Source organism: Poecilia reticulata, chromosome 1 (genome assembly GCF_904066995.2).
Source record: "Poecilia reticulata chromosome 1, P_reticulata-male-v2, whole genome shotgun sequence".
Lineage (NCBI taxonomy): Eukaryota > Metazoa > Chordata > Actinopteri > Cyprinodontiformes > Poeciliidae > Poecilia > Poecilia reticulata.
In genome coordinates this window covers 25,872,849-25,898,435 of record NC_088830.1, presented here as the reverse complement: position 1 = coordinate 25,898,435, position 25,587 = coordinate 25,872,849, and the positions used below count along the sequence as shown (strand labels likewise).

The window sequence follows — 25,587 nt, the reverse complement described above, 5'->3', positions numbered from 1 at the left end:
AGATCAATTTAGTCAGAAACAGTTTACATGTTAGTGAAAATCTGTGAGGGGAAAAAAACTGAAAAAATTACAAGTGAGAATTTCACCCAACCTGAATAGTTTTAATATTTATATACAGTACTATGAATGGATGCTGCTCTCAATGTGCAATGTTACAAATAAATGTCTCATTCCCTTGTCCTTCACACACCTGGCACAAAATGGTTGTAAGCCTCTAAAAAAAAATCCACACTCCCTTAAATATTCAACACCAGTCAGACAAGATTGGATTTTCTTATTTTTATTGAAAAGGTACCCTGGGCACCCTTCAGATACAATTTTCATAACATCACTTTAAACTGAAAGTGAAAACACAGGATTACCTAGTAAAAATAAATTACTGAGGAATGTAACAAAAAAAAAAAAACTAAAATAAAAAATACAGTCCAGGAAAAGTGCAGCAATCATGTTTACACTATGGGAGACTTATGATCCCATTTACTCATCTGGGTTTACTGAATAATTCCAACCATGCTGTAAGCAAAACAACGTTAAACAAGTACAAAGAATAATATGAGAATTGTACGGTAAGATTTCAAGACTCATGTTGGGGTCTGATGATGTGAATTTACAATATTTACTGAGGGAATGGCGGCGGCATCGGGTAGGGCACCATCGGTGGCGGTGGCGGCGGCTGTTGGTTCTGTGGCGGCGGCTGAGAGTTGAAGGGGAACGGCGGGTGGTTCACGCCGTTCTGAGCGGGCCTCTGCATGCCGCCAAACTGAGGGGGGCCTTGGAAGTTCTGGTTACCGAAGCCGCCACCGCCGCCTTGGTTTGGTGGCGCGCTAAAGTTACCCTGTCCGTTACTATTGCTGTAATTGCTGTTGCCATAGTTACCGCTAGAATTGCTATTGTTGCCTCCGTAATTCCCACCGTTTTGGGCTTTGTTTCCCCCAAAGGCGGTTTTTGGCCCATTGCCGAACCCTCTATCGCCGTCCCTGTCCCTGTAGCCGCCGCCGCCACCGAAGTTACTTCTGCCGCCTGAATACCTATCGCGACGGTCATCCCTGTAGCCACCTCTTCCCCCCCGTCCGCGACCTGCATCAGTGGAAGACAAAACAAGAGAGAGTGGTGGTACGTTAAATCCGAAGATGCAATGCTGAGATACAGAAATATGTCAATACATTAGAATATCAAACAGTTCAGTTTTTTTAAGTTCAAAATGGAAACCCCACATATAGATACATTATATAAAGTGATACAGAAAGACTGTGTTTACTCATTTTGATGAATATGGTTCACAACTAAAGGAAACCCAGATGAAAGTTTCTTGGAAAATTACACTTCAAAGTAGGCCTGTATTTGCAGGATATGGGCTACAACTATGGCTTTCCTTCTATTAAGCCATTTCAGAACCAAAGGCTGCTTCAGAAACCTAAATAAAGTACTAGACTGGTAAAACAGGAAGCAGTTATGTCACTATATTTTTCATGCAAAATAACTAATCAATGATTATCAATAAACTCATACGAACACTAAACATTTTACAGGTGTATTGTCCAAATAAAGTGACACATTTTTTTCCTCACTGTTAGAAGTTAAATCAGACCAAACTTCTCTTGTTTTAATTTGGTTAGGATTATGAAAACTTAGCGAGAATATTTTTTTAGAGACTGACTTTTTTTTTAATTCAGAAGTTTACATACAGGATATACTCTTCCCTATCTTTTCAACAATGTGAAAGTTAAACAACCCACAATCCAGAAATACATCATATTATTGAACAAATAAAAAATAACCAACACTCCCTCCCCCCTCCAGAAACACAATTGGCAACAAGATGGCTGTTAATATCAGTTTAGTTTTATTTGTTGGACCAATACCAATGTTAAAAATGGCAAATACAGCTCTGGAAAAAAATTAAGAGACCGCTTAAAATGATCAGTTTCTCTGATTTTACTCTTTATAGGCATATGTTTGAGTAAAATGAAAATTGTTCTTTTATTCTATGTCTCTGAAATTCCAAGCAAAAATTTAGTATTTGCAGAAAATGAGAAATGGTCAAAATAAAAAAAGATACAGACCTCAAATAATGCAAAGAAAACAAGTTCATATTCATTTAGAAACAACAATAATAATGTTTAAACACAGGAAAAGTTCAGAAATCAGTATTTGGTGGAATAACCAGGAGGTTTACAATGGGTGGTCTCAGTTTTTTCCAGAGCTGTATCTGACGTTAGTGCCGATATATTGTGCATCCCCAATAACAAAGCCATAAAACGCTCAGTACCTCCAGAAGCAGGTAAATTAATTTTAGTTTTACCTCCTCTGTCCTCTGCCATCTGGATGAGCTTGGGATTGATGGCCTGGTTAGCCTCGCGCAGCACAGAGATCAGGTCGCTGGCCTGTTTCATGTTGTTGGGGGTGAAGAAGGTGTAGGCTGTGCCCGTTTTTTGACTGCGGGCCGTGCGGCCAATGCGGTGGATATAGTCCTCGGAGGAGTTAGGGTAGTCATAATTGATGACAAATTTCACATCCTCCACATCTGTGAAAGTGTTGCAGTGTGGCAAAACAATACATAGGAGGCCACAGGATTTTGCACACCACAACAGCCAGATCAGAGGGAAAAGTTAGCAACTGGTCAATGCTGAGGGGAGAAAAGTGGTTATTTAGCTGTGGAGGAAAAAGATTAGAGGCAACAAAGGAGTGTGTAAACATCTATTCCATGGGAATACTACTGTGGGAAGAGAGAAACGATGCACACTCCTATTGCTTACCCTAATCAAGAGTCAAAGACAGTCTCCCTTGACTACAAAAGGGAGTGAAGATAGATTTAAGTCTTACCATAAAAGGAGTATGCATTCACTAGTCCTTTCCCAATGCAGCGAAATCCCCCACATATTGTCAAGTGACATCCAGGAGCTTCTACGCAGTTAGGCCAACCATATGCACTGGGACCTCCTCATGAGCCAATATAGGACCATTGAGTGGTACGTTTTTGCAGGTTCAGGTTTTTCCCCAGTACACTCTCATAAGAACCTTGATATTAAAGGCCGCACTGCACGTCTTGCCAAGACAAACTAGACTATGCACCAATTAAAAAACGGGACCCTTTCAAACCACAAACAAAAGAGTCCCAGCATTGAACCTTGCGGGACTCCGATGCAAGCGTAAAGTAAAGCCCTCCCCCCACTTCATCAGTTTCATCGAGGCAAGATCTTCCAAGAAGCCAGTGTTCACTTGAGAAAATGTCTCTCGTTGGCAGGTCTCGACATGACTATAAAACGCAGGCGAGGGAGGAACTTTGGTTTTCAGCTTTCTCATTCTCCTCTGTTTAGATGTTCCCACTAGTCCCTCAACACATGTGCCAGGTCTCAATTTTCAGAGACAAAAAAAATTTCAAAACTGCTCTCTCCATTTCACGAAATCCAGCACGAGAAACAAACCAGCCGCCAAATTTTGACAAGCTGACCCCCATGCTACATGAAACGAGTGCCTAGAGATAACGTTTGTTCCAAATCTCAAACAAAGGGACTTGCGTAAACTGCAACCTCTTACACAACATGCAAGGCCAATGTCACAGCATCGAGCATATATGTATATTTTCGTATGTTTGAGTTGGAACCAGCTGGATGGATACTTGTTGGGTGAAATCCATGGACAGAGAACAGATGTGTGTGTATTTCAACAACATATCAGAGACAAAGGCTTAGCCACGCAGCCTTTTGAGGATCACTGGCACACAAGAGCTTTCACCTCTCTAGGCCCACTGGGTGGCAAGCCAGTGGAGCAAATCCAATATGTCCTCCTTCTCCCTCTCGAGGCCTGGGACTGTCATGCCTAGCGCCTGCCACAAAGACTGCACCTTAAGGTGAGGAAAAACTCAGAAAATGCATAGAGAAGTTAAAGAAAGCAGAAAACTTTCTTTAAAATAAGGAAAACACTGATAAGTGGAGCAACTCAATGGCATACTGACCTAAACCACGGGAGGCCACGTCTGTAGCAATCAGAATTGGAGCTTTGCCAAATCTGAACTCTGTAGACAAACAACAGTTTCAATCAGCCAACAGATGAATCTGGACACAGTTTATATTCTATGGCTTTAAAGCTGAAGTATGTAACTTTTATTAAAAATATGTTTTTCCATATATTTATTAAAACTGTTACCATGTCCTGACAGTACAGTACGGAACAGATAATCTGTGATTATCTGTCTTCTCCCAGCACCAACTACAGAAATACACTGCTGAGCCAGAAATGACCAATCACAGCAGGGAGGCGGGACTTAGTGCTGTCAATCATCTTTATGAACGACTGATTCTGCTGTGAATGCTAAGGCTAATTACCATGGCCATCAATGACAGCAGATTGATAGTTTTTCTGCAATATTAAGTTGTTTCTCCATCATAAGCACATTGAGTACCGCATACATGAGTTTGATTGACAGCGCGAAGACCCTCCTTCTGGCTCTGACTGGTTGTTTCTGACCGGGAGTGGTGCATCTTTTCAGATGGCAACATCAGATTAGGGAGGAGTTGGAGGAGCTTGATATTTTCAAAGATTATCTGTCTCACATTATACAGTCATGATATGGTGACAGTAAAAAACATTGTCTATAACAGTTACAGACACCAGCTTTAACATGAAATGTAAAATACATTTTAAAATACAGCCTTACCATTAAGAACCCAGTCCCTCTCTTGCTGACTCTTGTCTCCATGGATACCCATTGCTGGCCACCTACAGACACAGATAACATAGAGACCCTTTAACTCAGGCGGTTTAAGGTTATTCTAATACACAAGCTAAAAAAAATGAGCAATTTTTGCCTAAAATAAACCATTCAACTGAAAATTATCCTCACCCATCTCTTCTCATTCTCCTGGTAAGTTCATCACAACGTCTTTTGGTCTCCACAAAGATAATGGTCTTGTTCTCCTTTTCGCTCATTATCTCCTCCAACAAACGGATCAGCCTTAAAACAGCAGAAAATAAAGTTTTAGCTGATCAAATCTACAGTAATAATCTTTGCAGGAATATGATGGGAAGCAGATGTGAAGGTGCTCTAACCGGTTTTCTTTAGATCTATTTGCTTGTTTGTATACTAACTCATCAAATGTCTTTTCCACTAGACCGGTTTCAGTGCATAACAGTTTCTAAGCAGCAGTTATTTGTATTTCCACAAAGACAAAATCCCTGGTTATAGCACAGAAATCTGGAGCCATCCCAGCCCACTGTGCTGCAGGTTCACTGAAATAGTAGCCAATTAAAACATGCCATGTTTAAAACTCCAAAGTTTTGTTTCTTTTTTGATTTGTCTAATAAAAACAAGCAGCAAAAACAAAGCACAACAATTATATAATGTTAGAATAACTGTCCCTTCCTCTTGTTTATTTAGAGAACGTGAATGTCTTGGTTATCTTTTAGTATCACCAGGTGGTTTTTTTAGATTCTGCTCTAAAAATGTCTCCATGTCACAGGTAATTGTTTAAAACCAGGTTCTGACATTACACATTACCACATATTATGGTGGTTGAACTGTCTTCATGCACTAGAGTCCCTCACAAACCTCCCCACCCCCCAAAAAACAGAGAGAGGATCAAATAAATAAAAGAGAGAGAAAAAGCAACCTGCTTCTTTTACCCAAAAGGTTAAGAACACAGGTTAAGAACTGCAGCCTCTTTGGTGGAAAAGCTCAGTTTTCTACTCACTTGTCCTCCTTCTCCAGGTCATTGCAGACATCAACTATCTGCAGGATGTTATGATTGGCACTGAGCTGCAATGCACCAATATTGATCTGGACGTAATCCTTCAGGAAGTCCTCAGCCAGCTGACGAACCTCTTTGGGCCAGGTGGCGCTCCACATCAGAGTCTGGCGATCAGGCTGATGAAAAAAATGTATTATAATGTCAATTCTACTTACAGATAAATAAAAAGTTATTTGTTTATTTCTTGCGTGGCAGTGATGCATGTTAAAGCTAACCGTCTCCTCTATGAAAGGCAAACTCACCCGAATTTGTTCCACTATTTTGCGGATCTGCGGCTCAAAGCCCATGTCCAGCATGCGGTCGGCTTCATCCAGCACAAGGTAGGTGCAACGACGCAGATTGGTTTTACCACACTCCAGGAAATCGATGAGACGGCCTGGAGTAGCGATGCAAATCTCCACTCCTTCAACAAAAACAAAGACGGCGATCAATAAAAACAAAGGAGTTGAGTTTCCATCATCACAGCATTAGAGCAGGCCTACCCCTCTCCAAGTCCCTTATCTGTGGCCCTTTAGGCGCGCCACCGTAGATGCAGGTACTCTTGAGACGAGAAGCCCTCCCATATTCAGCAGCCACTTGTTGCACCTGCTGAGCCAGCTCCCGGGTCGGCGCCAGAACCAAGCACTACGGAAAACAGAATCACTTCAGCTAATCGACCACATTATTGGTCAGTTACTTCACTCACACACAGCCGAGGTTTACATTTAGTCTTCACTCACACTGCAGCCTGAAGTGAGCCAGATCTGATTTTGACTTAATGCGACCCGACCCTGATCTTTTCACGACAGTCTGAACAGATCAGATTTTTAATGCGACCGGGTTATGTGTGGTCCTAAATCAGATACACATCTGATCTTTTAAAGGGTGACCTGAGCCTGAACGGCCAGGTCACATTCATCACATTGATACTTGACAAATGTCACTATTCTGCATCCTTATACGAGCAAGAGGGAAGAAAAACAACAACCACGACTGATGATAATGAGGATTAAGTTGTTAATGTTCTTAAATTTAAAATTGTAAGATGTACACTCTTTATGAGTGACGTTATTGCGCCCTCCACTGTGGGACACTTTCAGGTCATCTCCAGTTCACACTGGAGATCACATACAGGTCGCATAAACAGCTCTGAAAAAACTCAAACCACTTAAAATTATCAGTGATAATTTTAAGGTGTATATTTGAGTAAAATTAATATTGTTATTTTATTCTATGAACTACTGACAACATGTCTGAAATTCAAGCAGAAATTTAGTATTTGCACAAATGAGAAACATTCAAAATAATGAAAACAATGCAGTGCTTTCAGACGTCTAATAATGCAAAGAGAACAAGTTCATATTCATTCAGAAACAACAACACTAATATTTTAACTCAGTATAAGTTCAGAAATCAATATTTGGTGGAATAATCAGGTTTACAATGGGGTTCAGTGCAGTGGGCTTTTTACCAGAGCCGTATATGGAAATGTGAACAACCATGCAAAAATATTCAGATTTCACCAAAAACCAGAACTGAGCATTGAAGCCTGCAGTGTGAATGTAGCATTAGATTCAATTTTAAAGTTATTTGCTCCTATATAGCAACAAAAAACATCACAGACAATAACAGCTCAAGGTGTACTTACAATGGGTCCGTCTCCGTGCTCCAGGAACGGCTGATGTTGGATGTGAACAATCGCCGGCAGAAGATACTAAAAAATTAATAAAAAAATATGCTTAATACCCAACACATGTCATAAGACCCCACTTTCTTACATTATCGTTTATCATGATACATTTCTTATTATAAGACTTTGATTTATTATTGTCATGATAAAATCCAATTAATGTTTAAACTCCGCAGAATTGTCCAAATATTGTTAGCTTTGCTATTTTCTCTAGTTTGCTTAATAAGTGGTCAATACATTTAGAAAAAAAAAATTAAATGCAGTTTTGTGACACAAATCAAACTTCTTTATGTGACTTGTGTCCTAAAGAAGCGGTTTACAAATGAGCATCTTTTTCAAGAGCAGCGTTTGTGTTTGTGGGGAGAGTTGTCTTAAAAAAAGAAGTTGTAAACTGTTCTTATCATCACCTTTATTTTTATTAGAATAGTACCACAAAATATCATAAGACTAAGTCCATACTGCTCATTCCTAAGTTAAATAGGTTAAACTTGAGAAGAAAAAAAGTACTTGAAGGAAGTAAGAAGCGATCACTTACAGCAATGGTTTTCCCAGAGCCAGTTTGAGCGATGCCCACCATGTCTTTGCCGCTCAGAGCGACTGGCCAGCCCTGGGACTGGATTGGAGTCGGTTCAGTGAAGTTCTGCTTAACAATAACATCCATGACGTAGCCTGAGAAAATGGGATATTCAAGTTTACTTGCTGGTAGTATGGCAGAACGTTTGAATATATCGGGGGTAAATAATATCAGAATCGGTTTGAATCATTTTGGCTCACTTGGAAAAGCAGCTTCATGGAATTTAACGATCGGTTTGGGACAATCTCTGCCTTTCACTGTGACTTCTTTGCTTCTCCGATACTCTTCAACCTCTTGCTGAAATTGGAAAAGAAAAAACAGGAAAGATGAAATTAGTCTCTCACTCTGCTTCTACAAAATAAATTCACTTCGACTTACACATCGCAGAGGTAAATGAGAAACTCTGAAACGAATCCCTTTCTCACCAGAGGTCTGTGTGTGACGTCCAGGTGTTCCTGGTAGAAGTTCTTCTGAAACTTTGGAAGCTCATCCAGGTTCCAGTGTCTCTTCCTCAGCCGTTCTCCGGGGTTTCCAAACTTTCCCGGAGGAGGTCCTCCCCTGTTGCCTCCTCCACCGCCACCGAAACGAGGAGGGCCGCCACCATAGCTGAAGAAGAAACAAATCATTAACTGTTCGTGTTGAGGTCTAAAAAAATATCTACATTTATCTGCCGTTTTAACAAAACCTAAATTTGGAGCAGAAAAAATATATTCAACTGTGAATCTGTTGCTAAAAATTGCAACGACGATATCAGCCAAGAATAAAATTTGGTAATATTTTATTTGAAGAGGTGTGTATAAGACTGACATGAAACAGACATAAACATGACATAACAGCGGTCATGAACATGAAGGAGTCTTCATGAATGTTATGAAGCGTCATTCAGTAAATAATGATACTTTTAATGCAAAGTCACACTTAAAGTTGCATTAAAAGTCCAATAAAAGTGTAAACGTATCATTATTTAGTCAATAATGACCCTTTTAATAGAAAGTTCTATTAAAATCTGCATAAAAAGTCCATTAAAAGTGTCAACTTTGCATTGAAAGTGTTATTTACTGAATGACACGTCATGACAACAGTCAAACATTCATGAAGACTCCTTCATGTTCATGTCTGCCGTCATGTCCGTCTTATGCACACCCCTTCAAATGAAGTGCTGCTTAACAATTTTCTGTCTTTATTATTACATTTTAAAAATGTTGGTATAAAAACACACTTCCGGTTTGGGAGTTCATCCAACTGGCCAAACATGTTATCAGTATGAAGAGTCTGAATACATGAGAATAAATATTGTTTCCAAGCGGTCCTTTGCAAATGTGATGGTGCACACACCGACATCGCTATGGCAACTCCATATACTGTGCAGCTTTACTAACGATGCCTTTTGCACTCATTTGGGAAAGACCTTCCACAGTTGCTAAGAGCGAACAAATCATCCAGCTCTCATGCCAAGTAATAAACCTTAACAAAGCCCAGAAGCCAGTCCGTGTTGTTGGTGTAATCTGTGATAAGGTCAGCTGCAGAAGCAATCTATGATACAGTTCATGTTTTTAAAGATTCTGGTTTATTGTTGTTCAGACTCATGAGATTTGTATGAACCTTGGCTTTACAGCACACAAACTTTTTAATAAATACCGATGTAAAGCCATTATGGATTTATTTCTGTTGACCAACACACAATGTTCTCGCTGGGGAAACGTTGAATTCAAGCATACTGCAGGGTGGCTCAGAGACTAGGTGTACATTTCGATTTAAAAGCTCATTCTTACCAAAGTAGCTCTAAACTGGTTGTGTGATAAAGCTCTCATATTCAGAGCACTTCCTTATTGCGTCTGTTGTGAGAGTAGTTCATTGACAAGACTTTCTAGTTTTTCAACAACATTCTCTATATCTTCTCTTAGTAGATTGTGGAGGTTGCATGTGCAGCCATTGTTACACCTGTCACTTCTCCTTAAGTAATTTTAACCAAAATGGTGCATCTGTTTAAATGTGTTGTCAGGCAAATGTTACCAAATCTATCGAACCTTAGAGCATATTATGATAATCGTGTCAATAGTTTTTTTTAGCAATACAAACAAATGGAAAAGAGGCCAAATTTGGAATGTTTTGATCTGTCAAACAACCTGCTTTCATTACCTTTCGTCTGGAAATAGATTGTAGCTATTTTAAGCTATTCTTTTTACATAACAAGATAAACAAAACACCAATATGTAATTTTAAATGTCATTTTCTTGATATAAATGGTTGGAAGGGGAAAATGTAATGAGCTCAGGGCTTGCGTTGGTGTAATTACTGGATATACCGAACAAACTGACCGGGATGCAACATGGTGACCTACTTAAAAACACGGCGAATTAAGGGAGGGTCGTTTTGCCTCCAGTAAAATATATTCAGATTGAGAACTTTACGTATGAAATGAGCCTATTTGACAGGTATTTTTGCCTTGCAAACACAACCGCAAGCTAAGGGCAGACTGCGTCACAAGGCCGGAGAGAAAACAGCGGAGGCTGCCGATCAGCTGCAGACACAAGGCCGCCGTTTGCTGCCATTTTAGCTCCGATGACCAAACGGTGAATTATTTTCCAGGCTCCGCGAGCCGCACGCGTGCTAACCGTCAACCAACGGTCACAATTTAGCACACGAATCTCACTTAGTCATCCAGTATTAATAACTACTCTAGACGTCCATGAATTTTTGTGTGTGTGTGTGTGTGTGTGCAAAAACCACAGCCGTGAAACCGACGTCATCAGTGTCTAAACACTGAGCTGCGAAACACAAAGAACAATAACTGAAGGCAAATTGATACATACCCTCTATCTCTGCCCCGGTCTCTGTCTGAAAAGCCAGGCATTATTTAGAAAATTGCTACGCAAAGGTAAATTAAGTCGAAAATATTAGTCGGTCTATAAGTCTGGTGAGCGATAAGGGTGTTAGAAGAACTGGGTGAAAAGAAAATGCCGGCCGGCTCACAAACACAGAGCATCGAGGCGGAAATGACCTCAGAGGCGGCGACTAACAGGCATATCCATCCGCGTCCGATAAAAAACATTCGTTGTGGTCCTACTTTATGCCTGAAATTACCATAAACTATTTCCCCTCTTGGCTTTATGAATGGTGATGGTATTTTAGCAGTAAGCTTAATTTGTGATACTCAAGTTCCTTTGGAATATATATGTAATTAGCAAAAATTAATACAAACAACTTAAATCTGATGAAGCTGAAAACAGTGAAACAGGAAAATGCACCAAAGGTTATTGTATTTTCATAACTGAAGTCAAAAATTGAATTTATAAATTAAATCAACACAAACTTCGTCGTGTTCCTATTTCAAGTTCAATAGCCAGTTCAGTTCCCAATGAATATGCTCAGTGATCACTGTGACCATTAGCAGCAAAGCAAACAAATAATCTATTTCTTTGTAATTTGCAATTCAAACACTGCATCAACATGTTCACTAAAGGAGGGTTAGCCACAATGTGACTGATTTATTGAGATACAAATGATTAGATGTGTGAATCAATGTCTTTCTACTTCAGGTATCAGTTTATGAAGGTAGCCATTAGTTTTTGTAGTCGATGTTGATGGCTTTCCTACTTAGAATTATGAATTTTATTATTCTTTTCATTTAACTAGAAACTTGAAAATGTCAGCTTCTAAGTTAAACTGGATAATGTAATTAAATCACACCTTTCACTCAGTCATGCAGGGCCGATTTATTGTCATGACAGCACAACAAAATGAAAACAACAAACTGCTTTTTCTGTTTGTAACAGAGTTTTAGATTGTGTGTTAATGGTGCTTTCTTGCTAAAACAGTTTGAGAACCTGTGGAGGTGACTCTCTCTTTGCATCAAACCAGTAGAAGAGCCTATCAAATAGTCCCCACAGAGCCCAGGCACATCCCCAGGCTGGTATCAACTCTGTGGATGAGTTTGTCCCATTTTGGTTTTTTCACTTACTTCCCCTTTCTGCCCAATCTGATGCTTGTTTATGACTATAGAAAGTCATGTTCACCTCATCTAGATGTCTCAATGTTTTGGGTTGAGCCCAATGGTTGAACCATCTGATTGGCTGAGGCACGTTTTAACGTTAAGTAATTGAACAGTTGGCCTTTAAAGTGGCCTGTGAGTGTTACAGTTACCTGTCTGTTGTGTCTTTTTATGAAGTCCGTACACAGCTTATTATACTGTAATGTTTTGCACAGATGTTCATTAAACCAGGTTTTAAGAGTAGCTGTAACATTTATTTGAAAGGTATTGATGCTAATGTAATATTTTGTTTTCTACTTGTGAAGCTAAGAGTGAGAGAAAATCCTCATATCCAGCAAAAATGGATGCTGTCATTTTAGACAGTTCACTTTTGTTCACTTTTGCAGTTTTTGGTCAGTTTCCTGTCTTCTTCAGGTTTGAGGAGGAGCTTTGTGCTTTCTGCTGTGGTTTGTTTTGGCACAAAATGGAAGTAAGTGACGTGGAAATTGTCCCAACACCAGCAGGCCTCAGTCCCAGTCCAAAACATTTTCTTGGTTGATGTAAATTATCTCCTGTTCTTTCACCTGAAACAGAGAAAGAGACATGTGAAAACCCCAAATTTCACAAATAGAAAATTGAAAGATTTTCAAAGTTTCTTAAACACGAATGCAAAAGAGTAGATTTCTGTTATTGTTTCAGTAAATCTCTTATTTTGGAGGTTGTAATTTCCTTTTTTTTATGAGGGGGAACAAACAATGTCAAAACTATATAACTGAAATAAACCAAAAATGGAGAAATCTAATATAGTAATAAACTAGAGAAACCAGAATAAATGATGAAAACTGATCAACCAAGAAGAACAAATATTGCAAAAACGAATAAATATCAAAAACACATAACAGAAATCACACCTTAAAAACCAAAACACACAAGAATTGAGACACAAAAGCTTCAAATTTAAATACGTACTGGTCTAGTTGATGAGACGCCGGTTTAAGTTTGTCATTATGGACAGTTGTCTTTACTGTGTCCTGTGTGAAGCAGATGAAACATCCATGATCGGAAACTAAATTTAGGTTGGTGCTTTCAGAGTAACTGTATGATACGGCAACTTTAGATCATCACAAAAAAAAAAAGATCAAATAAAATCTCACCAAAGATCGAATTTCAACACAATTTAAGTATTTAATAGCAAAACTCAATCAATACATGATCAGGATATTAGTGACCTATCACAACAGTTAATAAAGTTAAATAAAACACTTCAAGGAGGAATAAAACCCATTTGATCTCTTCTTAAGTTTCTTTCTCTCTAAGTTTTGTTTTTTTCTCATCTGGCTTCTCCTCTTGGCAGGAAACATAGTAAAATGTTAGATTACTTGTTGTTTTCTCCTCACAGTAGTGCTGTTGAACTGGGGGATTTTTCATTCTGCTTTAGTTCCACTTTCCCTCAAAAGAAGGAAGCTGGTTTAATGTGTGTGTCTAATGTTTCGGAGAAACCCACTCACTCTGATTTCACCACTGCAAAACATGTGCTCCTTTTTTTTACACATGTATTTAAATCACAGCATGGAAATGTTACCTATTATTACCAAAAAAAAAATTGTTGGAGTCAGATAACCACATTTTCTTACAGTAGATTATAGAAAGTTTCTTTAAGCCTTCAGTTCTCGAACTGCTTGGTACGAGATGCCACAAGGTGAACGGCACTATTTTCTACCTGGAAGAGTCAGATAGAAATGATCAAAACTTTAAATGTAAAGGTGAAATAGCCACCATCCCATTTGGTCTTGGTACATTTTGTCCCTTCGCCAATCCATGCTCTAATTTCTGTATGGTTTGGCACCATTTCATGTCCAGAACTGCCATGAAACTGCAAAAGTATAAAAGCGAATGACCAGCAGAGCTTTTTAAAATGTCAGCCACCCCATTCTTTGATCTTTTTATACCCTGCTTGTTTGTATGTTATATCATGTTTTTCAACCTGGGGGACATAAATCGGTTGATTGAGGTTCAAGAGCCAAGAAATTAGTTGTTTGCCTGAGTTTTGGGTTTTTCGCAGCTTTTCTTGACAGATCATCTCAGCAGACATTTTTGCTGGTGTGGTATCCAACGATTTTTCAACTGTCCAAAGCCTGACTGTTAGGTTAATTAGTCGTTCTATATTGTCTTTATGTATTGGCGTGTCTGCCTGGTTGTCCTGTTTTGTCTGGGATTGACCCATCTCTCAACCATTGACTACTAGAGAAAAGCTCTTGCCCAAAAACAACATTTTAGTCATTATTTATCTCCATAATTCATGAAAATACTCAACTAAGAGATTAAAAGAAATATTCAATAAACAGGTACATGAGTACAAAATGGAGGCAGGTTGAAGGATGCAAAATTGAGGATGCTATTGACAGATATTATGAAAATGAAGTTTTTTTTACGCTTGAAAGCACAAGATGAAAATCACTGTGTTATTTTATTATTTAATCCAAAATGAGAAAGGAGAAAGGTTTGCAATTCACAGTAAAACAAGAGGAACCACATTTAAGTTAAAACCTTTTAAAAGAGGTTATACAGATCACAATAACTAACTGTTCTACTTCCTCTCTTTTTACCGCGTTTGTGATAGACATCTACCTAGAACTTAAAAACAAATATAATGTGATCACTGTAGTGTGTGTCATGATTTTTATCCTTACCGCAGAACTTGTTGCACAAGGTGTTTATGTTTTCCTTGAGTTTATTGTTAATAATAGTCAGGTTCCTATTTTTCTCCAGCTGCTCCTGGTCTGTTGCAACGCAAAGGAAAATAAAAATAAATACTCTTACAGTTAATATACAAATTTGGATATTTTTCACTTAATTAAAAAAAACTAATTACTTTGGACTGCGAGATAGATGTTTCCAGCCAGTAGGAGCAAACACACCACACCCATAAAAACACAGGCCCATTTGAAAGGACTCCTCTTCACAGACGTTTCGCTGACGAAAGACACTTAACAAACAGGCAATAAATACCTTAAAACATGTATCTAAAGTAAACTACCAAGGGCAAAAACCATCAAGGAATATTTTGTTGCTACAATACAGCAGCTTCTACACAGAATCAGCAGCGCTCTTACTTTTGGACTGAGCCTGTGAAAGTCCTGAAGGGTTTGGCAAAGTGACCTCCACCCAGGGGTTGTCGTACACTCGCAGGCTTTCCGTACTCACGTAGATGTCTACCATGCTTTCCCTGTTGTCCTGTTCAAAGTGAACATGTTTAACACAGCCAGGCTCTACAGACAGGCTACCTGACATTGTTTCTGCATAGATATTCCCAACATATACTGTTAGAAGCTGCTGTTCTGGCTTCAGTCTTTTGTTTTACTAATCTCAGATGGGGATGCTTTCCAAAAGAGGCAGAACACTTGGTATATAAAAGGGGAAGAGTTAAAAATAGGAAGTTAAGATTTGAGTATCTTGTTTGTTTTTCATAAATCTGCATGTGCATCACATTTTCCATTTTGTGATTGGGTTAGGCTAGGGTTTGCCAACTAATGATTTTAAATCTAATTATTAATTCAGTTTTTAGCTGATTTTATTGAATCATTTTGTAGAATTTCCACAACAGAATGGTATTACAAATTATCAATAATATATTTTTGGCCTATTTTCCTTTTCATCAGGTCAGAAAGTATTTGCTTTTTATTTAAATACAATTTTTCTATTTGAAATTTAAAAATTGAAGTCCAATTTTAGTTCTTCAAAAATGACAATTTCCTACTTCAGAAACCATAACTTGTCCTTTTTTTCTTTTTTAAATTATGTCACATTTGGTTCTAAACAAGTTTATTTTTCTGGACAGAAAGCAAAAATGGCTCTTTGGATTATAATGGTTGCAGGAAGACTCCTGCTTTTGTAATGCTGACCATGCTAACTGCAGTTAGCATGGTCAGTCAGTGTTAAGTGTGTAAGTGTGACAGAAGTTCCAGTTTTTCCTTGAGGCCTGAGATGAAGGTGTTGATAAAGGGTTCGCTCTCAGTGAACGCAGGAAATCTGGAATGAAAAAAAAAATATGATTAAAAAAATCCTTGTAGGTATTACTCATATTTGCATCAGACACAGAGACAAGTGTAGCATATGTTCTAAAAATAAGTAAAAATTAAAATTTGAAAGCATAAATATCTACAACCAATGTTGCAGAAATAAAAAAACAATCAGTTTTGTGGTGGTCCCATTCTGTGTGTCGGTGAGCTGACCCAGTTCTGACAGCAGGTGGCGATACAAGCTACACACACACACACACACACACACACACACACACACACACACACACACACACACACACACACACACACACACACACAGCGGTTTGTATTCCTACCAATATTTGGACTTTGTATGGATTTACATTCATTTAGTAGCTACATTTATGCTGAACAGAAACACTTTACCAGTCTATTCCTAAGCCCAACCCTTAAGCAAAATTTACACAACATCTCTAAATCTAGTAGAGCGCAGCAGAACTGCAAAAAAACGTTCTCACTAAATGACCTTCCTTTGTTGGTGAATATTGTGAAAGTGGTTCTCTATATGTACAATGAGCCAGTAAAGTTTGCCTGTTGTGCAGGTGGTTAGCAATCAATTTATGAGTTTTCCTTATTACAACAATGTTTCCTTCTTTCCAACAAAGTAAAACTCGTGTGCAGTTTTTTATTTAAACTTGATTCAAATCACTGTTCCTGATTTATTCAAGGTTAACAGCCAAAACACACAAATTATTTTAAAATTTATATTTTAAAAGGCTTCTTTAGAAATAGCTTTAAGTCTATTTCAAATGCAGAGGGCATGGAGATGAAAAGGGAAATGAAAAATTAAAAATGGATAAGAGGATGAAGGATGAGGAGTTACTTAAAATAATTTAGCAATGGTATGAATTTGCTGCGTAAATATACTGAGAAGTTAAAAACAACGGATTGTTAATGCACTTCAACTTTGTAAGAACATCAGCCACATTTTTTTAAAATTAGAAATGTTTCATCAGCATATTGAGCTCATGTGATCCCAGAAAGGTGGAGGTCTCTGGAGGTAAACACCGACTAGCAGTCAGGAAGACGGACACTACAACTCAGAGGAGCACGGAGAACCACGGTGGTCTGCAGTGGCAGTTTACCAGTGGTGGAAAAAGTACTCAAAAAATGTACTTAAATAAAAGTACAAATACACAGACAAAAATGTACTCAAGTAAAAGTAAAAAAGTACTGGCTTTTAAAAATACTTAAGTATTAAAAGTAAAAGTACTTGCTGAATATATTACCTAGTCGCTAATACAATGTCATTAAGTGAACCAATCGTATTTAATTTTAATACATCAGAAATGTGCCATTTTAATGAACAATGCCACAGATAAAGCATGTTGTTATTGTGTTTACTCTCTGTAACTTGGTTTAGACTTAGATGTGTGATTCTATGCATCATAATTTCAGGGATGGAAACACCTTTCTTCTGTCCTAACTTAACATGAACTTCACTTTTTTTGCCACTAGTGGTTTTTATTTTGAAAGAAATCCAACAGAAAGGTGGGGGAGGTCATGCAACCAAGGAGCCACATAGCAGAGTTGTAGTCGACCACCGAGACCGAGCCAAGACCAAGACCCCGCGCTACATGACAATAAAATTAAGTTTACCTATCAAAATTAGTTCTCAAATTTATTTTAAAGATCCACATTCCCATAAAACACCGAGATATTAAATACTTAGAGCTGAAATAAATTTAACCAGTATCAATTCAAACTCTTCTTCATTCTGCTTTGTTCTCATCTCTGTGCTACAATCCGCAGAGGTCTCCTGCCATCCCTAAAAAGATAACACCCTGGGCAGTTGCCCATATTGCCCATGTCAGAAACCACAACTGTCTGCACCATTAAACATAGCAATTAACAGTAAGCAACGCTCAACTATGAACACTATCCAAGGCGCAACAAGCAAGAAGTAACCAAGCAGGAGGAGCACCGTGACTGTTCTCATCCTCCCTCCTGCTGCAACGTCTGCCACCGTGACAGGAGACGAAAACAAAGAGCAATGCGCATGCTGTGTTCTTACGTTGTTGTTTTATTTAAATAAATCTATATATTTTTTAATTAAATAAAATATTAGCTACTGCAGTATACCAGAGAATCACAAGAACAAAGAACGGCTCTCAGTGAGGCTTCAGACTTTAGGACTAAGTAAAGATCCGTCCAGAAGAATCGGATCTTCTTGAATGTTATATCACTATACAGCAGACTTTGGTACCAGCGTTGTCCCATATATGCGACACCTCAGTCAACACCTCCGCACAATAATTCAGCGCATGAGTGACAACTGTTTTTCATCACAGATGCAACATGTCTCTGTACAGCTAGCTTAGCTAGCATCACGTCCACAGATCTTACCTTTCTTTAAGCTTTCCTTTTAAAATGACGCTAAAAGTTGGACGAAGTTCCACCGTCTGTGAAAGCGAAGCGCTGCTGATTTTACATGTCGCCATATCAAATTATGTAGCGCTATTATTTTACTGACATTAGACAGACATCTCCTCCGCTCAGAGGAAACCACTGCGCATGTCTGGAGCTCCGCGTGCGAGTAAAGGTGGAGCCGATGGGTAACAACAGACACTAAGTCACGTTATTGCTTGGATTTTACGGCGCCACCTTAAATCCCTGAACTTCACATTTTAACAGAAAAAAAGCGCAACGCGACTTGGATGTAACGAGTAACGCGACGGTTTTGTAGAAATGCAGTGAAGTAGAAAGTACAGATACTTACTGTAAAATGTAGTTTAGTAAAAGTAGAAAGTACCCATTATTAAATCTACTTAAGTAAAGTACAGATACACGAAAAATGTACTTAAGTACACTTCCCACCACTGCAGTTTATCAACATCTCAATACACTTTGAGTTATATTATGAATGAATTCTGACACTTTTAGGTTATTTGCAACACCCTGACTAACATTAGTGCAAGTATATTCGGCACTATTACAAGTTTTATAGTAGTTCGATACAAAAATCCTCTTTGGCTCATGTGCACCGTCTGACCCACCTGCTTTCCTCCCGCTGCAAGGCGGAGATCAGCTTCTCCTCCACACAATCGCAGCTTTCCTCCCACCGCGCATTTTCTTGAAGTCTCAAAAAAATCATAATCAGACTATAAAAGAAATAGCTCAAAAGAAGCTTCTTCTTCTTCTTTTGTATCATAAAAACAACTCGAGTTAGGTCGCATTGTAACGAAGCGCAGCAAATTGCGACTAAATGTGGGGCGCTATACCCCCCACCGGCAGGAGGCAGCACCGTGCTACAGATTCGAGTCTGGAAAAGCGGTCACTCCGAAATAGAGCCGAGCCGGGCTGCTGAAGTAAAGCCGGTGGAAAAGGGGCATTATATTTTTATTCACAAACAAGTCTATGTTGTTAGTTGGGAGCATACACATGAATAAAACGTAAATACGTCTGTAGTTGGAGGGCCATTTCCGCCTCCTAGTATCTTCAATCCGCTCCAACTCAAGTGACATGACGTTCGACAGGCTGAAGCCTGTCATGTGATTCACCTTGCTGACGTCAGCTGTCTTGGACCTACGTAACATATGCAGTGACGTGGCTAGATAAGAAAACTGTACTATGACGTCACAGATAGGTTGTACACATTCATATATATACATATAAGAACTCTGTTATTTGTATCCAGCTTGTTTCCTTCACCAATTGTTCAACAAGAAATTTCACAAATGACTTTTTTTCTGAGGTTTTCAAACTTTATTGGAGCCGGACTGGGGCTCCACAACCTTGACAGACCCAAACCAGCAACCTTTAAGGTACAGACATTGATGGACAACAGGACGCTACAAAAAACAGGAATACGTTGGTCCTTCAACCTGGTTGAGAAAACCAAAAGATTTTGTCCTGGAGTGCCATAGTACAGCCATTGGAAGTCCTGAATGAGAAACACCTGGGAAGCAATCAACGGGGAAGACAGGACAGGGACAGGACTAAACACAGAAAGCCTTGAAAACAGAGAACAAAACAGTGGAGAACAGTAAATATGTTCTCCAGCAAGTAGAATTTAGAAGCAGAATTTCAATTTTAATGAAGTTTTTTGTTTGTTTTGCAAGATGTCGCTCTGCTAAAACTCTGAGGTTTGAGAATCCTTGCAAGATGTCGCTCTGCTTAAACACGAAGGTTTGAGAATCCTTGCAAGATGTCGCTCTGCTAAAACTCTGAGGTTTGAGAATCCTTGCAAGATGTCGCTCTGCTTAAACTCTGAGGTTTGAGAATCCTTGCAAGATGTCGCTCTGCTAAAACTCTGAGGTTTGAGAATCCTTGTATGATGTCGCTCTGCTAAAACTCTGAGGTTTGAGAATCCTTGTATGATGTCGCTCTGCTAAAACTCTGAGGTTTGAGAATCCTTGTATGATGTTGCTCTGCTTAAACTCTGAGGTTTGAGAATCCTTGCAAGATGTCGCTCTGCTAAAACTCTGAGGTTTGAGAATCCTTGTATGATGTCGCTCTGCTAAAACTCTGAGGTTTGAGAATCCTTGTATGATGTCGCTCTGCTAAAACTCTGAGGTTTGAGAATCCTTGCAAGATGTCGCTCTGCTAAAACTCTGAGGTTTGAGAATCCTTGCAAGATGTCGCTCTGCTAAAACTCTGCTGCTCTGCTGAAACTCTGAGGCTCTGCTAAAACTCTGAGGTTTGAGAATCCTTGCAAGATGTCTCTCTGCTAATACTCTGAGGTTTGAGAATCAATGCAAGATGTTGCTCTGCTAAAACTCTGAGGTGTGAGAATCCTTGCAAGATGTTGTTCTGCTAAAACTCTGAGGTGTGAGAATCCATGCAAGATGTCGCTCTGCTAAAACTCTGAGGTTTGAGAATCCTTGCAAGATGTCGCTCTGCTAAAACTCTGAGGTTTGAGAATCCTTGCAAGATGTCGCTCTGCTAAAACTCTGAGGTTTGAGAATCCTTGCAAGATGTCACTCTGCTAAAACTCTGAGGTTTGAGAATCCTTGCAAGATGTCGCTCTGCTAAAACTCTGAGGTTTGAGAATCCTTGCAAGATGTCACTCTGCTTAAACTCTGAGGTTTGAGAATCCTTGCAAGATGTCGCTCTGCTAAAACTCTGAGGTTTGAGAATCCTTGTATGATGTCGCTCTGCTAAAACTCTGAGGTTTGAGAATCCTTGCAAGATGTCGCTCTGCTAAAACTCTGAGGTTTGAGAATCCTTGCAAGATGTCGCTCTGCTAAAACTCTGAGGTTTGAGAATCCTTGCAAGATGTCGCTCTGCTAAAACTCTGAGGTTTGAGAATCCTTGCAAGATGTCGCTCTGCTAAAACTCTGAGGTTTGAGAATCCTTGCAAGATGTCGCTCTGCTAAAACTCTGAGGTTTGAGAATCCTTGTATAATGTTGCTCTGCTAAAACTCTGAGGTTTGAGAATCCTTGCAAGATGTCGCTCTGCTAAAACTCTGAGGTTTGAGAATCCTTGCAAGATGTCACTCTGCTAAAACTCTGAGGTTTGAGAATCCTTGCAAGATGTCGCTCTGCTTAAACTCTGAGGTTTGAGAATCCTTGCAAGATGTCGCTCTGCTAAAACTCTGAGGTTTGAGAATCCTTGCAAGATGTCACTCTGCTAAAACTCTGAGGTTTGAGAATCCTTGCAAGATGTTGCTCCGCTAAAACTCAGGTTTGAGAATCTTTGTATGATGTTGCTCCGCTAAAACTCAGGTTTGAGAATCTTTGTATGATGTTGCTCCGCTAAAACTCAGGTTTGAGAATCCTTGCAAGATGTTGCTCTGCTAAAACTCTGAGGTTTGAGAATCTTTGCAAGATGTCGCTCTGCTGAAACTCTGAGGCTCTGCTAAAACTCTGAGGTTTGAGAATCCTTGTATGATGTTGCTCTGCTAAAACTCTGAGGTTTGAGAATCCTTGCAAGATGTTGCTCTGCTAAAACTCTGAGGTTTCAGAATCCTTGCAAGATGTCGCTCTGCTAAAACTCTGAGATTTCAGAATCCTTGCAAGATGTCACTCTGCTAAAACTCTGAGGTTTGAGAATCCTTGTATGATGTTGCTCTGCTAAAACTCTGAGGTTTCAGAATCCTTGCAAGATGTCACTCTGCTAAAACTCTTGAGGTTTGAGAATCCTTGTATGATGTTGCTCTGCTAAAACTCTGAGGTTTCAGAATCCTTGCAAGATGTCACTCTGCTAAAACTCTGAGGTTTCAGAATCCTTGCAAGATGTCGCTCTGCTAAAACTCTGAGATTTCAGAATCCTTGCAAGATGTCACTCTGCTAAAACTCTGAGGTTTGAGAATCCTTGTATGATGTTGCTCTGCTAAAACTCCGAGGCTGGAGAATCCTGGCAAGATGTCGCTCTGCTAAAACTGAGGTTTGAGAATCCTTGTATGATGTTGCTCTGCTAAAACTCTGAGGTTTGAGAATCCTTGCAAGATGTCACTCTGCTAAAACTCTGAGGTTTCAGAATCCTTGCAAGATGTCTCTCTGCTAAAACTCTGAGGATTGAGAATCCTTGTATGATGTTGCTCTGCTAAAACTCCGAGGTTTGAGAATCCTGGCAAGATGTCGCTCTGCTTAAACTCTGAGGTTTGAGAATCCTTGCAAGATGTCGCTCTGCTAAAACTCTGAGGTTTGAGAATCCTTGCAAGATGTCGCTCTGCTAAAACTCTGAGGTTTGAGAATCCTTGCAAGATGTCGCTCTGCTTAAACTCTGAGGTTTGAGAATCCTTGCAAGATGTCGCTCTGCTAAAACTCTGAGGTTTGAGAATCCTTGCAAGATGTCGCTCTGCTTAAACTCTGAGGTTTGAGAATCCTTGCAAGATGTCGCTCTGCTAAAACTCTGAGGTTTGAGAATCCTTGCAAGATGTCACTCTGCTTAAACTCTGAGGTTTGAGAATCCTTGCAAGATGTCGCTCTGCTAAAACTCTGAGGTTTGAGAATCCTTGTATGATGTCGCTCTGCTAAAACTCTGAGGTTTGAGAATCCTTGTATGATGTCGCTCTGCTAAAACTCTGAGGTTTGAGAATCCTTGCAAGATGTCGCTCTGCTAAAACTCTGAGGTTTGAGAATCCTTGCAAGATGTCGCTCTGCTAAAACTCTGAGGTTTGAGAATCCTTGCAAGATGTCGCTCTGCTAAAACTCTGAGGTTTGAGAATCCTTGTATGATGTTGCTCTGCTAAAACTCTGAGGTTTGAGAATCCTTGCAAGATGTCGCTCTGCTAAAACTCTGAGGTTTGAGAATCCTTGCAAGATGTCGCTCTGCTAAAACTCTGAGGTTTGAGAATCCTTGCAAGATGTCGCTCTGCTAAAACTCTGAGGTTTGAGAATCCTTGCAAGATGTCGCTCTGCTAAAACTCTGAGGTTTGAGAATCCTTGCAAGATGTCGCTCTGCTAAAACTCTGAGGTTTGAGAATCCTTGCAAGATGTCGCTCTGCTAAAACTCTGAGGTTTGAGAATCCTTGTATGATGTTGCTCTGCTAAAACTCTGAGGTTTTAGAATCCTTGCAAGATGTCACTCTGCTAAAACTCTGAGGTTTGAGAATCTTTGTATGATGTTGCTCTGCTAAAACTCTGAGGTTTGAGAATCCTTGCAAGATGTCGCTGTGCTAAAACTCTGAGGTTTGAGAATCTTTGTATGATGTTGCTCTGCTAAAACTCTGAGGTTTGAGAATCCTTGCAAGATGTCGCTGTGCTAAAACTCTGAGGTTTGAGAATCCTTGCAAGATGTCGCTCTGCTAAAACTCTGAGGTTTGAGAATCCTTATAAGATGTCGCTCTGCTAAAACTCTGAGGTTTGAGAATCTTTGTATGATGTTGCTCTGCTAAAACTCTGAGGTTTGAGAATCCTTATAAGATGTCGCTGTGCTAAAACTCTGAGGTTTGAGAATCCTTATAAGATGTCACTCTGCTGAAACTCTGAGGTTTGAGAATCCTTGCAAGATGTCACTCTGCTTAAACTCTGAGGTTTGAGAATCCTTGCATGATGTCACTCTGCTAAAACTCTGAGGTTTGAGAATCCTTGCAAGATGTCACTCTGCTAAAACTCTGAGGTTTGAGAATCCTTGTAAGATGTCGCTCTGCTAAAACTCTGAGGTTTGAGAATCCTTGTATGATGTCACTCTGCTAAAACTCTGAGGTTTGAGAATCCTTGCAAGATGTCGCTCTGCTAAAACTCTGAGGTTTGAGAATCCTTGTATGATGTCGCTCTGCTAAAACTCTGAGGTTTGAGAATCCTTGTATGATGTCGCTCTGCTAAAACTCTGAGGTTTGAGAATCCTTGTATGATGTTGCTCTGCTTAAACTCTGAGGTTTGAGAATCCTTGCAAGATGTCACTCTGCTAAAACTCTGAGGTTTGAGAATCCTTGCAAGATGTCGCTCTGCTTAAACTCTGAGGTTTGAGAATCCTTGTATGATGTCGCTCTGCTAAAACTCTGAGGTTTGAGAATCCTTGCAAGATGTCGCTCTGCTAAAACTCTGAGGTTTGAGAATCCTTGTATGATGTTGCTCTGCTAAAACTCTGAGGTTTGAGAATCCTTGCAAGATGTCGCTCTGCTAAAACTCTGAGGTTTGAGAATCCTTGCAAGATGTCGCTCTGCTTAAACTCTGAGGTTTGAGAATCCTTGCAAGATGTCGCTCTGCTAAAACTCTGAGGTTTGAGAATCCTTGTATGATGTCGCTCTGCTAAAACTCTGAGGTTTGAGAATCCTTGCAAGATGTCGCTCTGCTAAAACTCTGAGGTTTGAGAATCCTTGCAAGATGTCGCTCTGCTAAAACTCTGAGGTTTGAGAATCCTTGCAAGATGTCGCTCTGCTTAAACTCTGAGGTTTGAGAATCCTTGCAAGATGTCGCTCTGCTAAAACTCTGAGGTTTGAGAATCCTTGCAAGATGTCGCTCTGCTAAAACTCTGAGGTTTGAGAATCCTTGCAAGATGTCGCTCTGCTAAAACTCTGAGGTTTGAGAATCCTTGCAAGATGTCGCTCTGCTAAAACTCTGAGGTTTGAGAATCCTTGCAAGATGTCGCTCTGCTAAAACTCTGAGGTTTGAGAATCCTTGTATGATGTTGCTCTGCTAAAACTCTGAGGTTTGAGAATCCTTGTAAGATGTTGCTCTGCTAAAACTCTGAGGTTTGAGAATCCTTGCAAGATGTCACTCTGCTAAAACTCTGAGGTTTGAGAATCCTTGTATGATGTCGCTCTGCTAAAACTCTGAGGTTTGAGAATCCTTGTATGATGTTGCTCTGCTTAAACTCTGAGGTTTGAGAATCCTTGCAAGATGTCGTTCTGCTAAAACTGAGGTTTGAGAATCCTTGCAAGATGTCGCTCTGCTAATACTCTGAGGTTTGAGAATCCTTGTATGATGTTGCTCTGCTAAAACTCTGAGGTTTGAGAATCCTTGTATGATGTTGCTTTGCTAAAACTCTGAGGTTTGAGAATCCTTGTATGATGTTGCTCTGCTAAAACTCTGAGGTTTGAGAATCCTTGTATGATGTCGCTCTGCTAAAACTCCGAGGTTGGAGAATCCTGGCAAGATGTCGCTCTGCTAAAACTGAGGTTTGAGAATCCTGGCAAGATGTCACTCTGCTGAAACTCTGAGGTTTGAGAATCCTGGCA

At 39.6% G+C, this 25,587-nt stretch overlaps 1 protein-coding gene and 1 long non-coding RNA gene across 3 annotated transcripts; both read right to left on the bottom strand.

Moving 5' to 3' along the window:
- Positions 1 to 264: 264 nt before the first annotated feature.
- LOC103469782 (putative ATP-dependent RNA helicase DDX5) lies at positions 265 to 10,984 on the bottom strand. The gene is made up of 13 exons (XM_008417705.3): positions 10,804 to 10,984; positions 8,416 to 8,596; positions 8,191 to 8,287; positions 7,952 to 8,085; positions 7,375 to 7,440; positions 6,230 to 6,371; positions 5,990 to 6,150; positions 5,691 to 5,863; positions 4,844 to 4,954; positions 4,658 to 4,719; positions 3,956 to 4,015; positions 2,303 to 2,524; positions 265 to 1,077 (listed from the first exon to the last, which is right to left on the bottom strand). Exons 1-13 carry the CDS (start codon positions 10,842 to 10,844, stop codon positions 617 to 619), a joined length of 1,911 nt encoding a protein of 636 aa, XP_008415927.1. The 5' UTR covers positions 10,845 to 10,984; the 3' UTR covers positions 265 to 616.
- A 707-nt stretch (positions 10,985 to 11,691) lies between these two features.
- On the bottom strand, positions 11,692 to 19,488 carry LOC145552591 (uncharacterized). 2 transcript variants are annotated; one of them, XR_014088690.1, is made up of 6 exons: positions 19,018 to 19,488; positions 15,074 to 15,989; positions 14,833 to 14,946; positions 14,651 to 14,740; positions 12,930 to 12,991; positions 11,692 to 12,544 (listed from the first exon to the last, which is right to left on the bottom strand). It is a non-coding gene; the product is annotated as an uncharacterized LOC145552591 (long non-coding RNA). The 2 variants fall into 2 exon arrangements; XR_014088689.1 differs by lacking the exon at positions 19,018 to 19,488 and adding an exon at positions 18,368 to 18,713.
- Between the last annotated feature and the right edge of the window lie 6,099 nt (positions 19,489 to 25,587).

Excerpts from the sequence above, each read along its gene's own strand:
- LOC103469782 (XM_008417705.3), bottom strand. The coding sequence starts at position 10,844 with ATGCCTGGCTTTTCAGACAGAGACCGGGGCAGAGATAGAGG. Across the intron at positions 8,086-8,190 it reads CCATGAAGCTGCTTTTCCAA|GCTACGTCATGGATGTTATT; the intron begins GTGAGCCAAAAT and ends CCATTTTCTCAG. Across the intron at positions 4,720-4,843 it reads AGGAGAATGAGAAGAGATGG|GTGGCCAGCAATGGGTATCC; the intron begins GTGAGGATAATT and ends CTGTGTCTGTAG.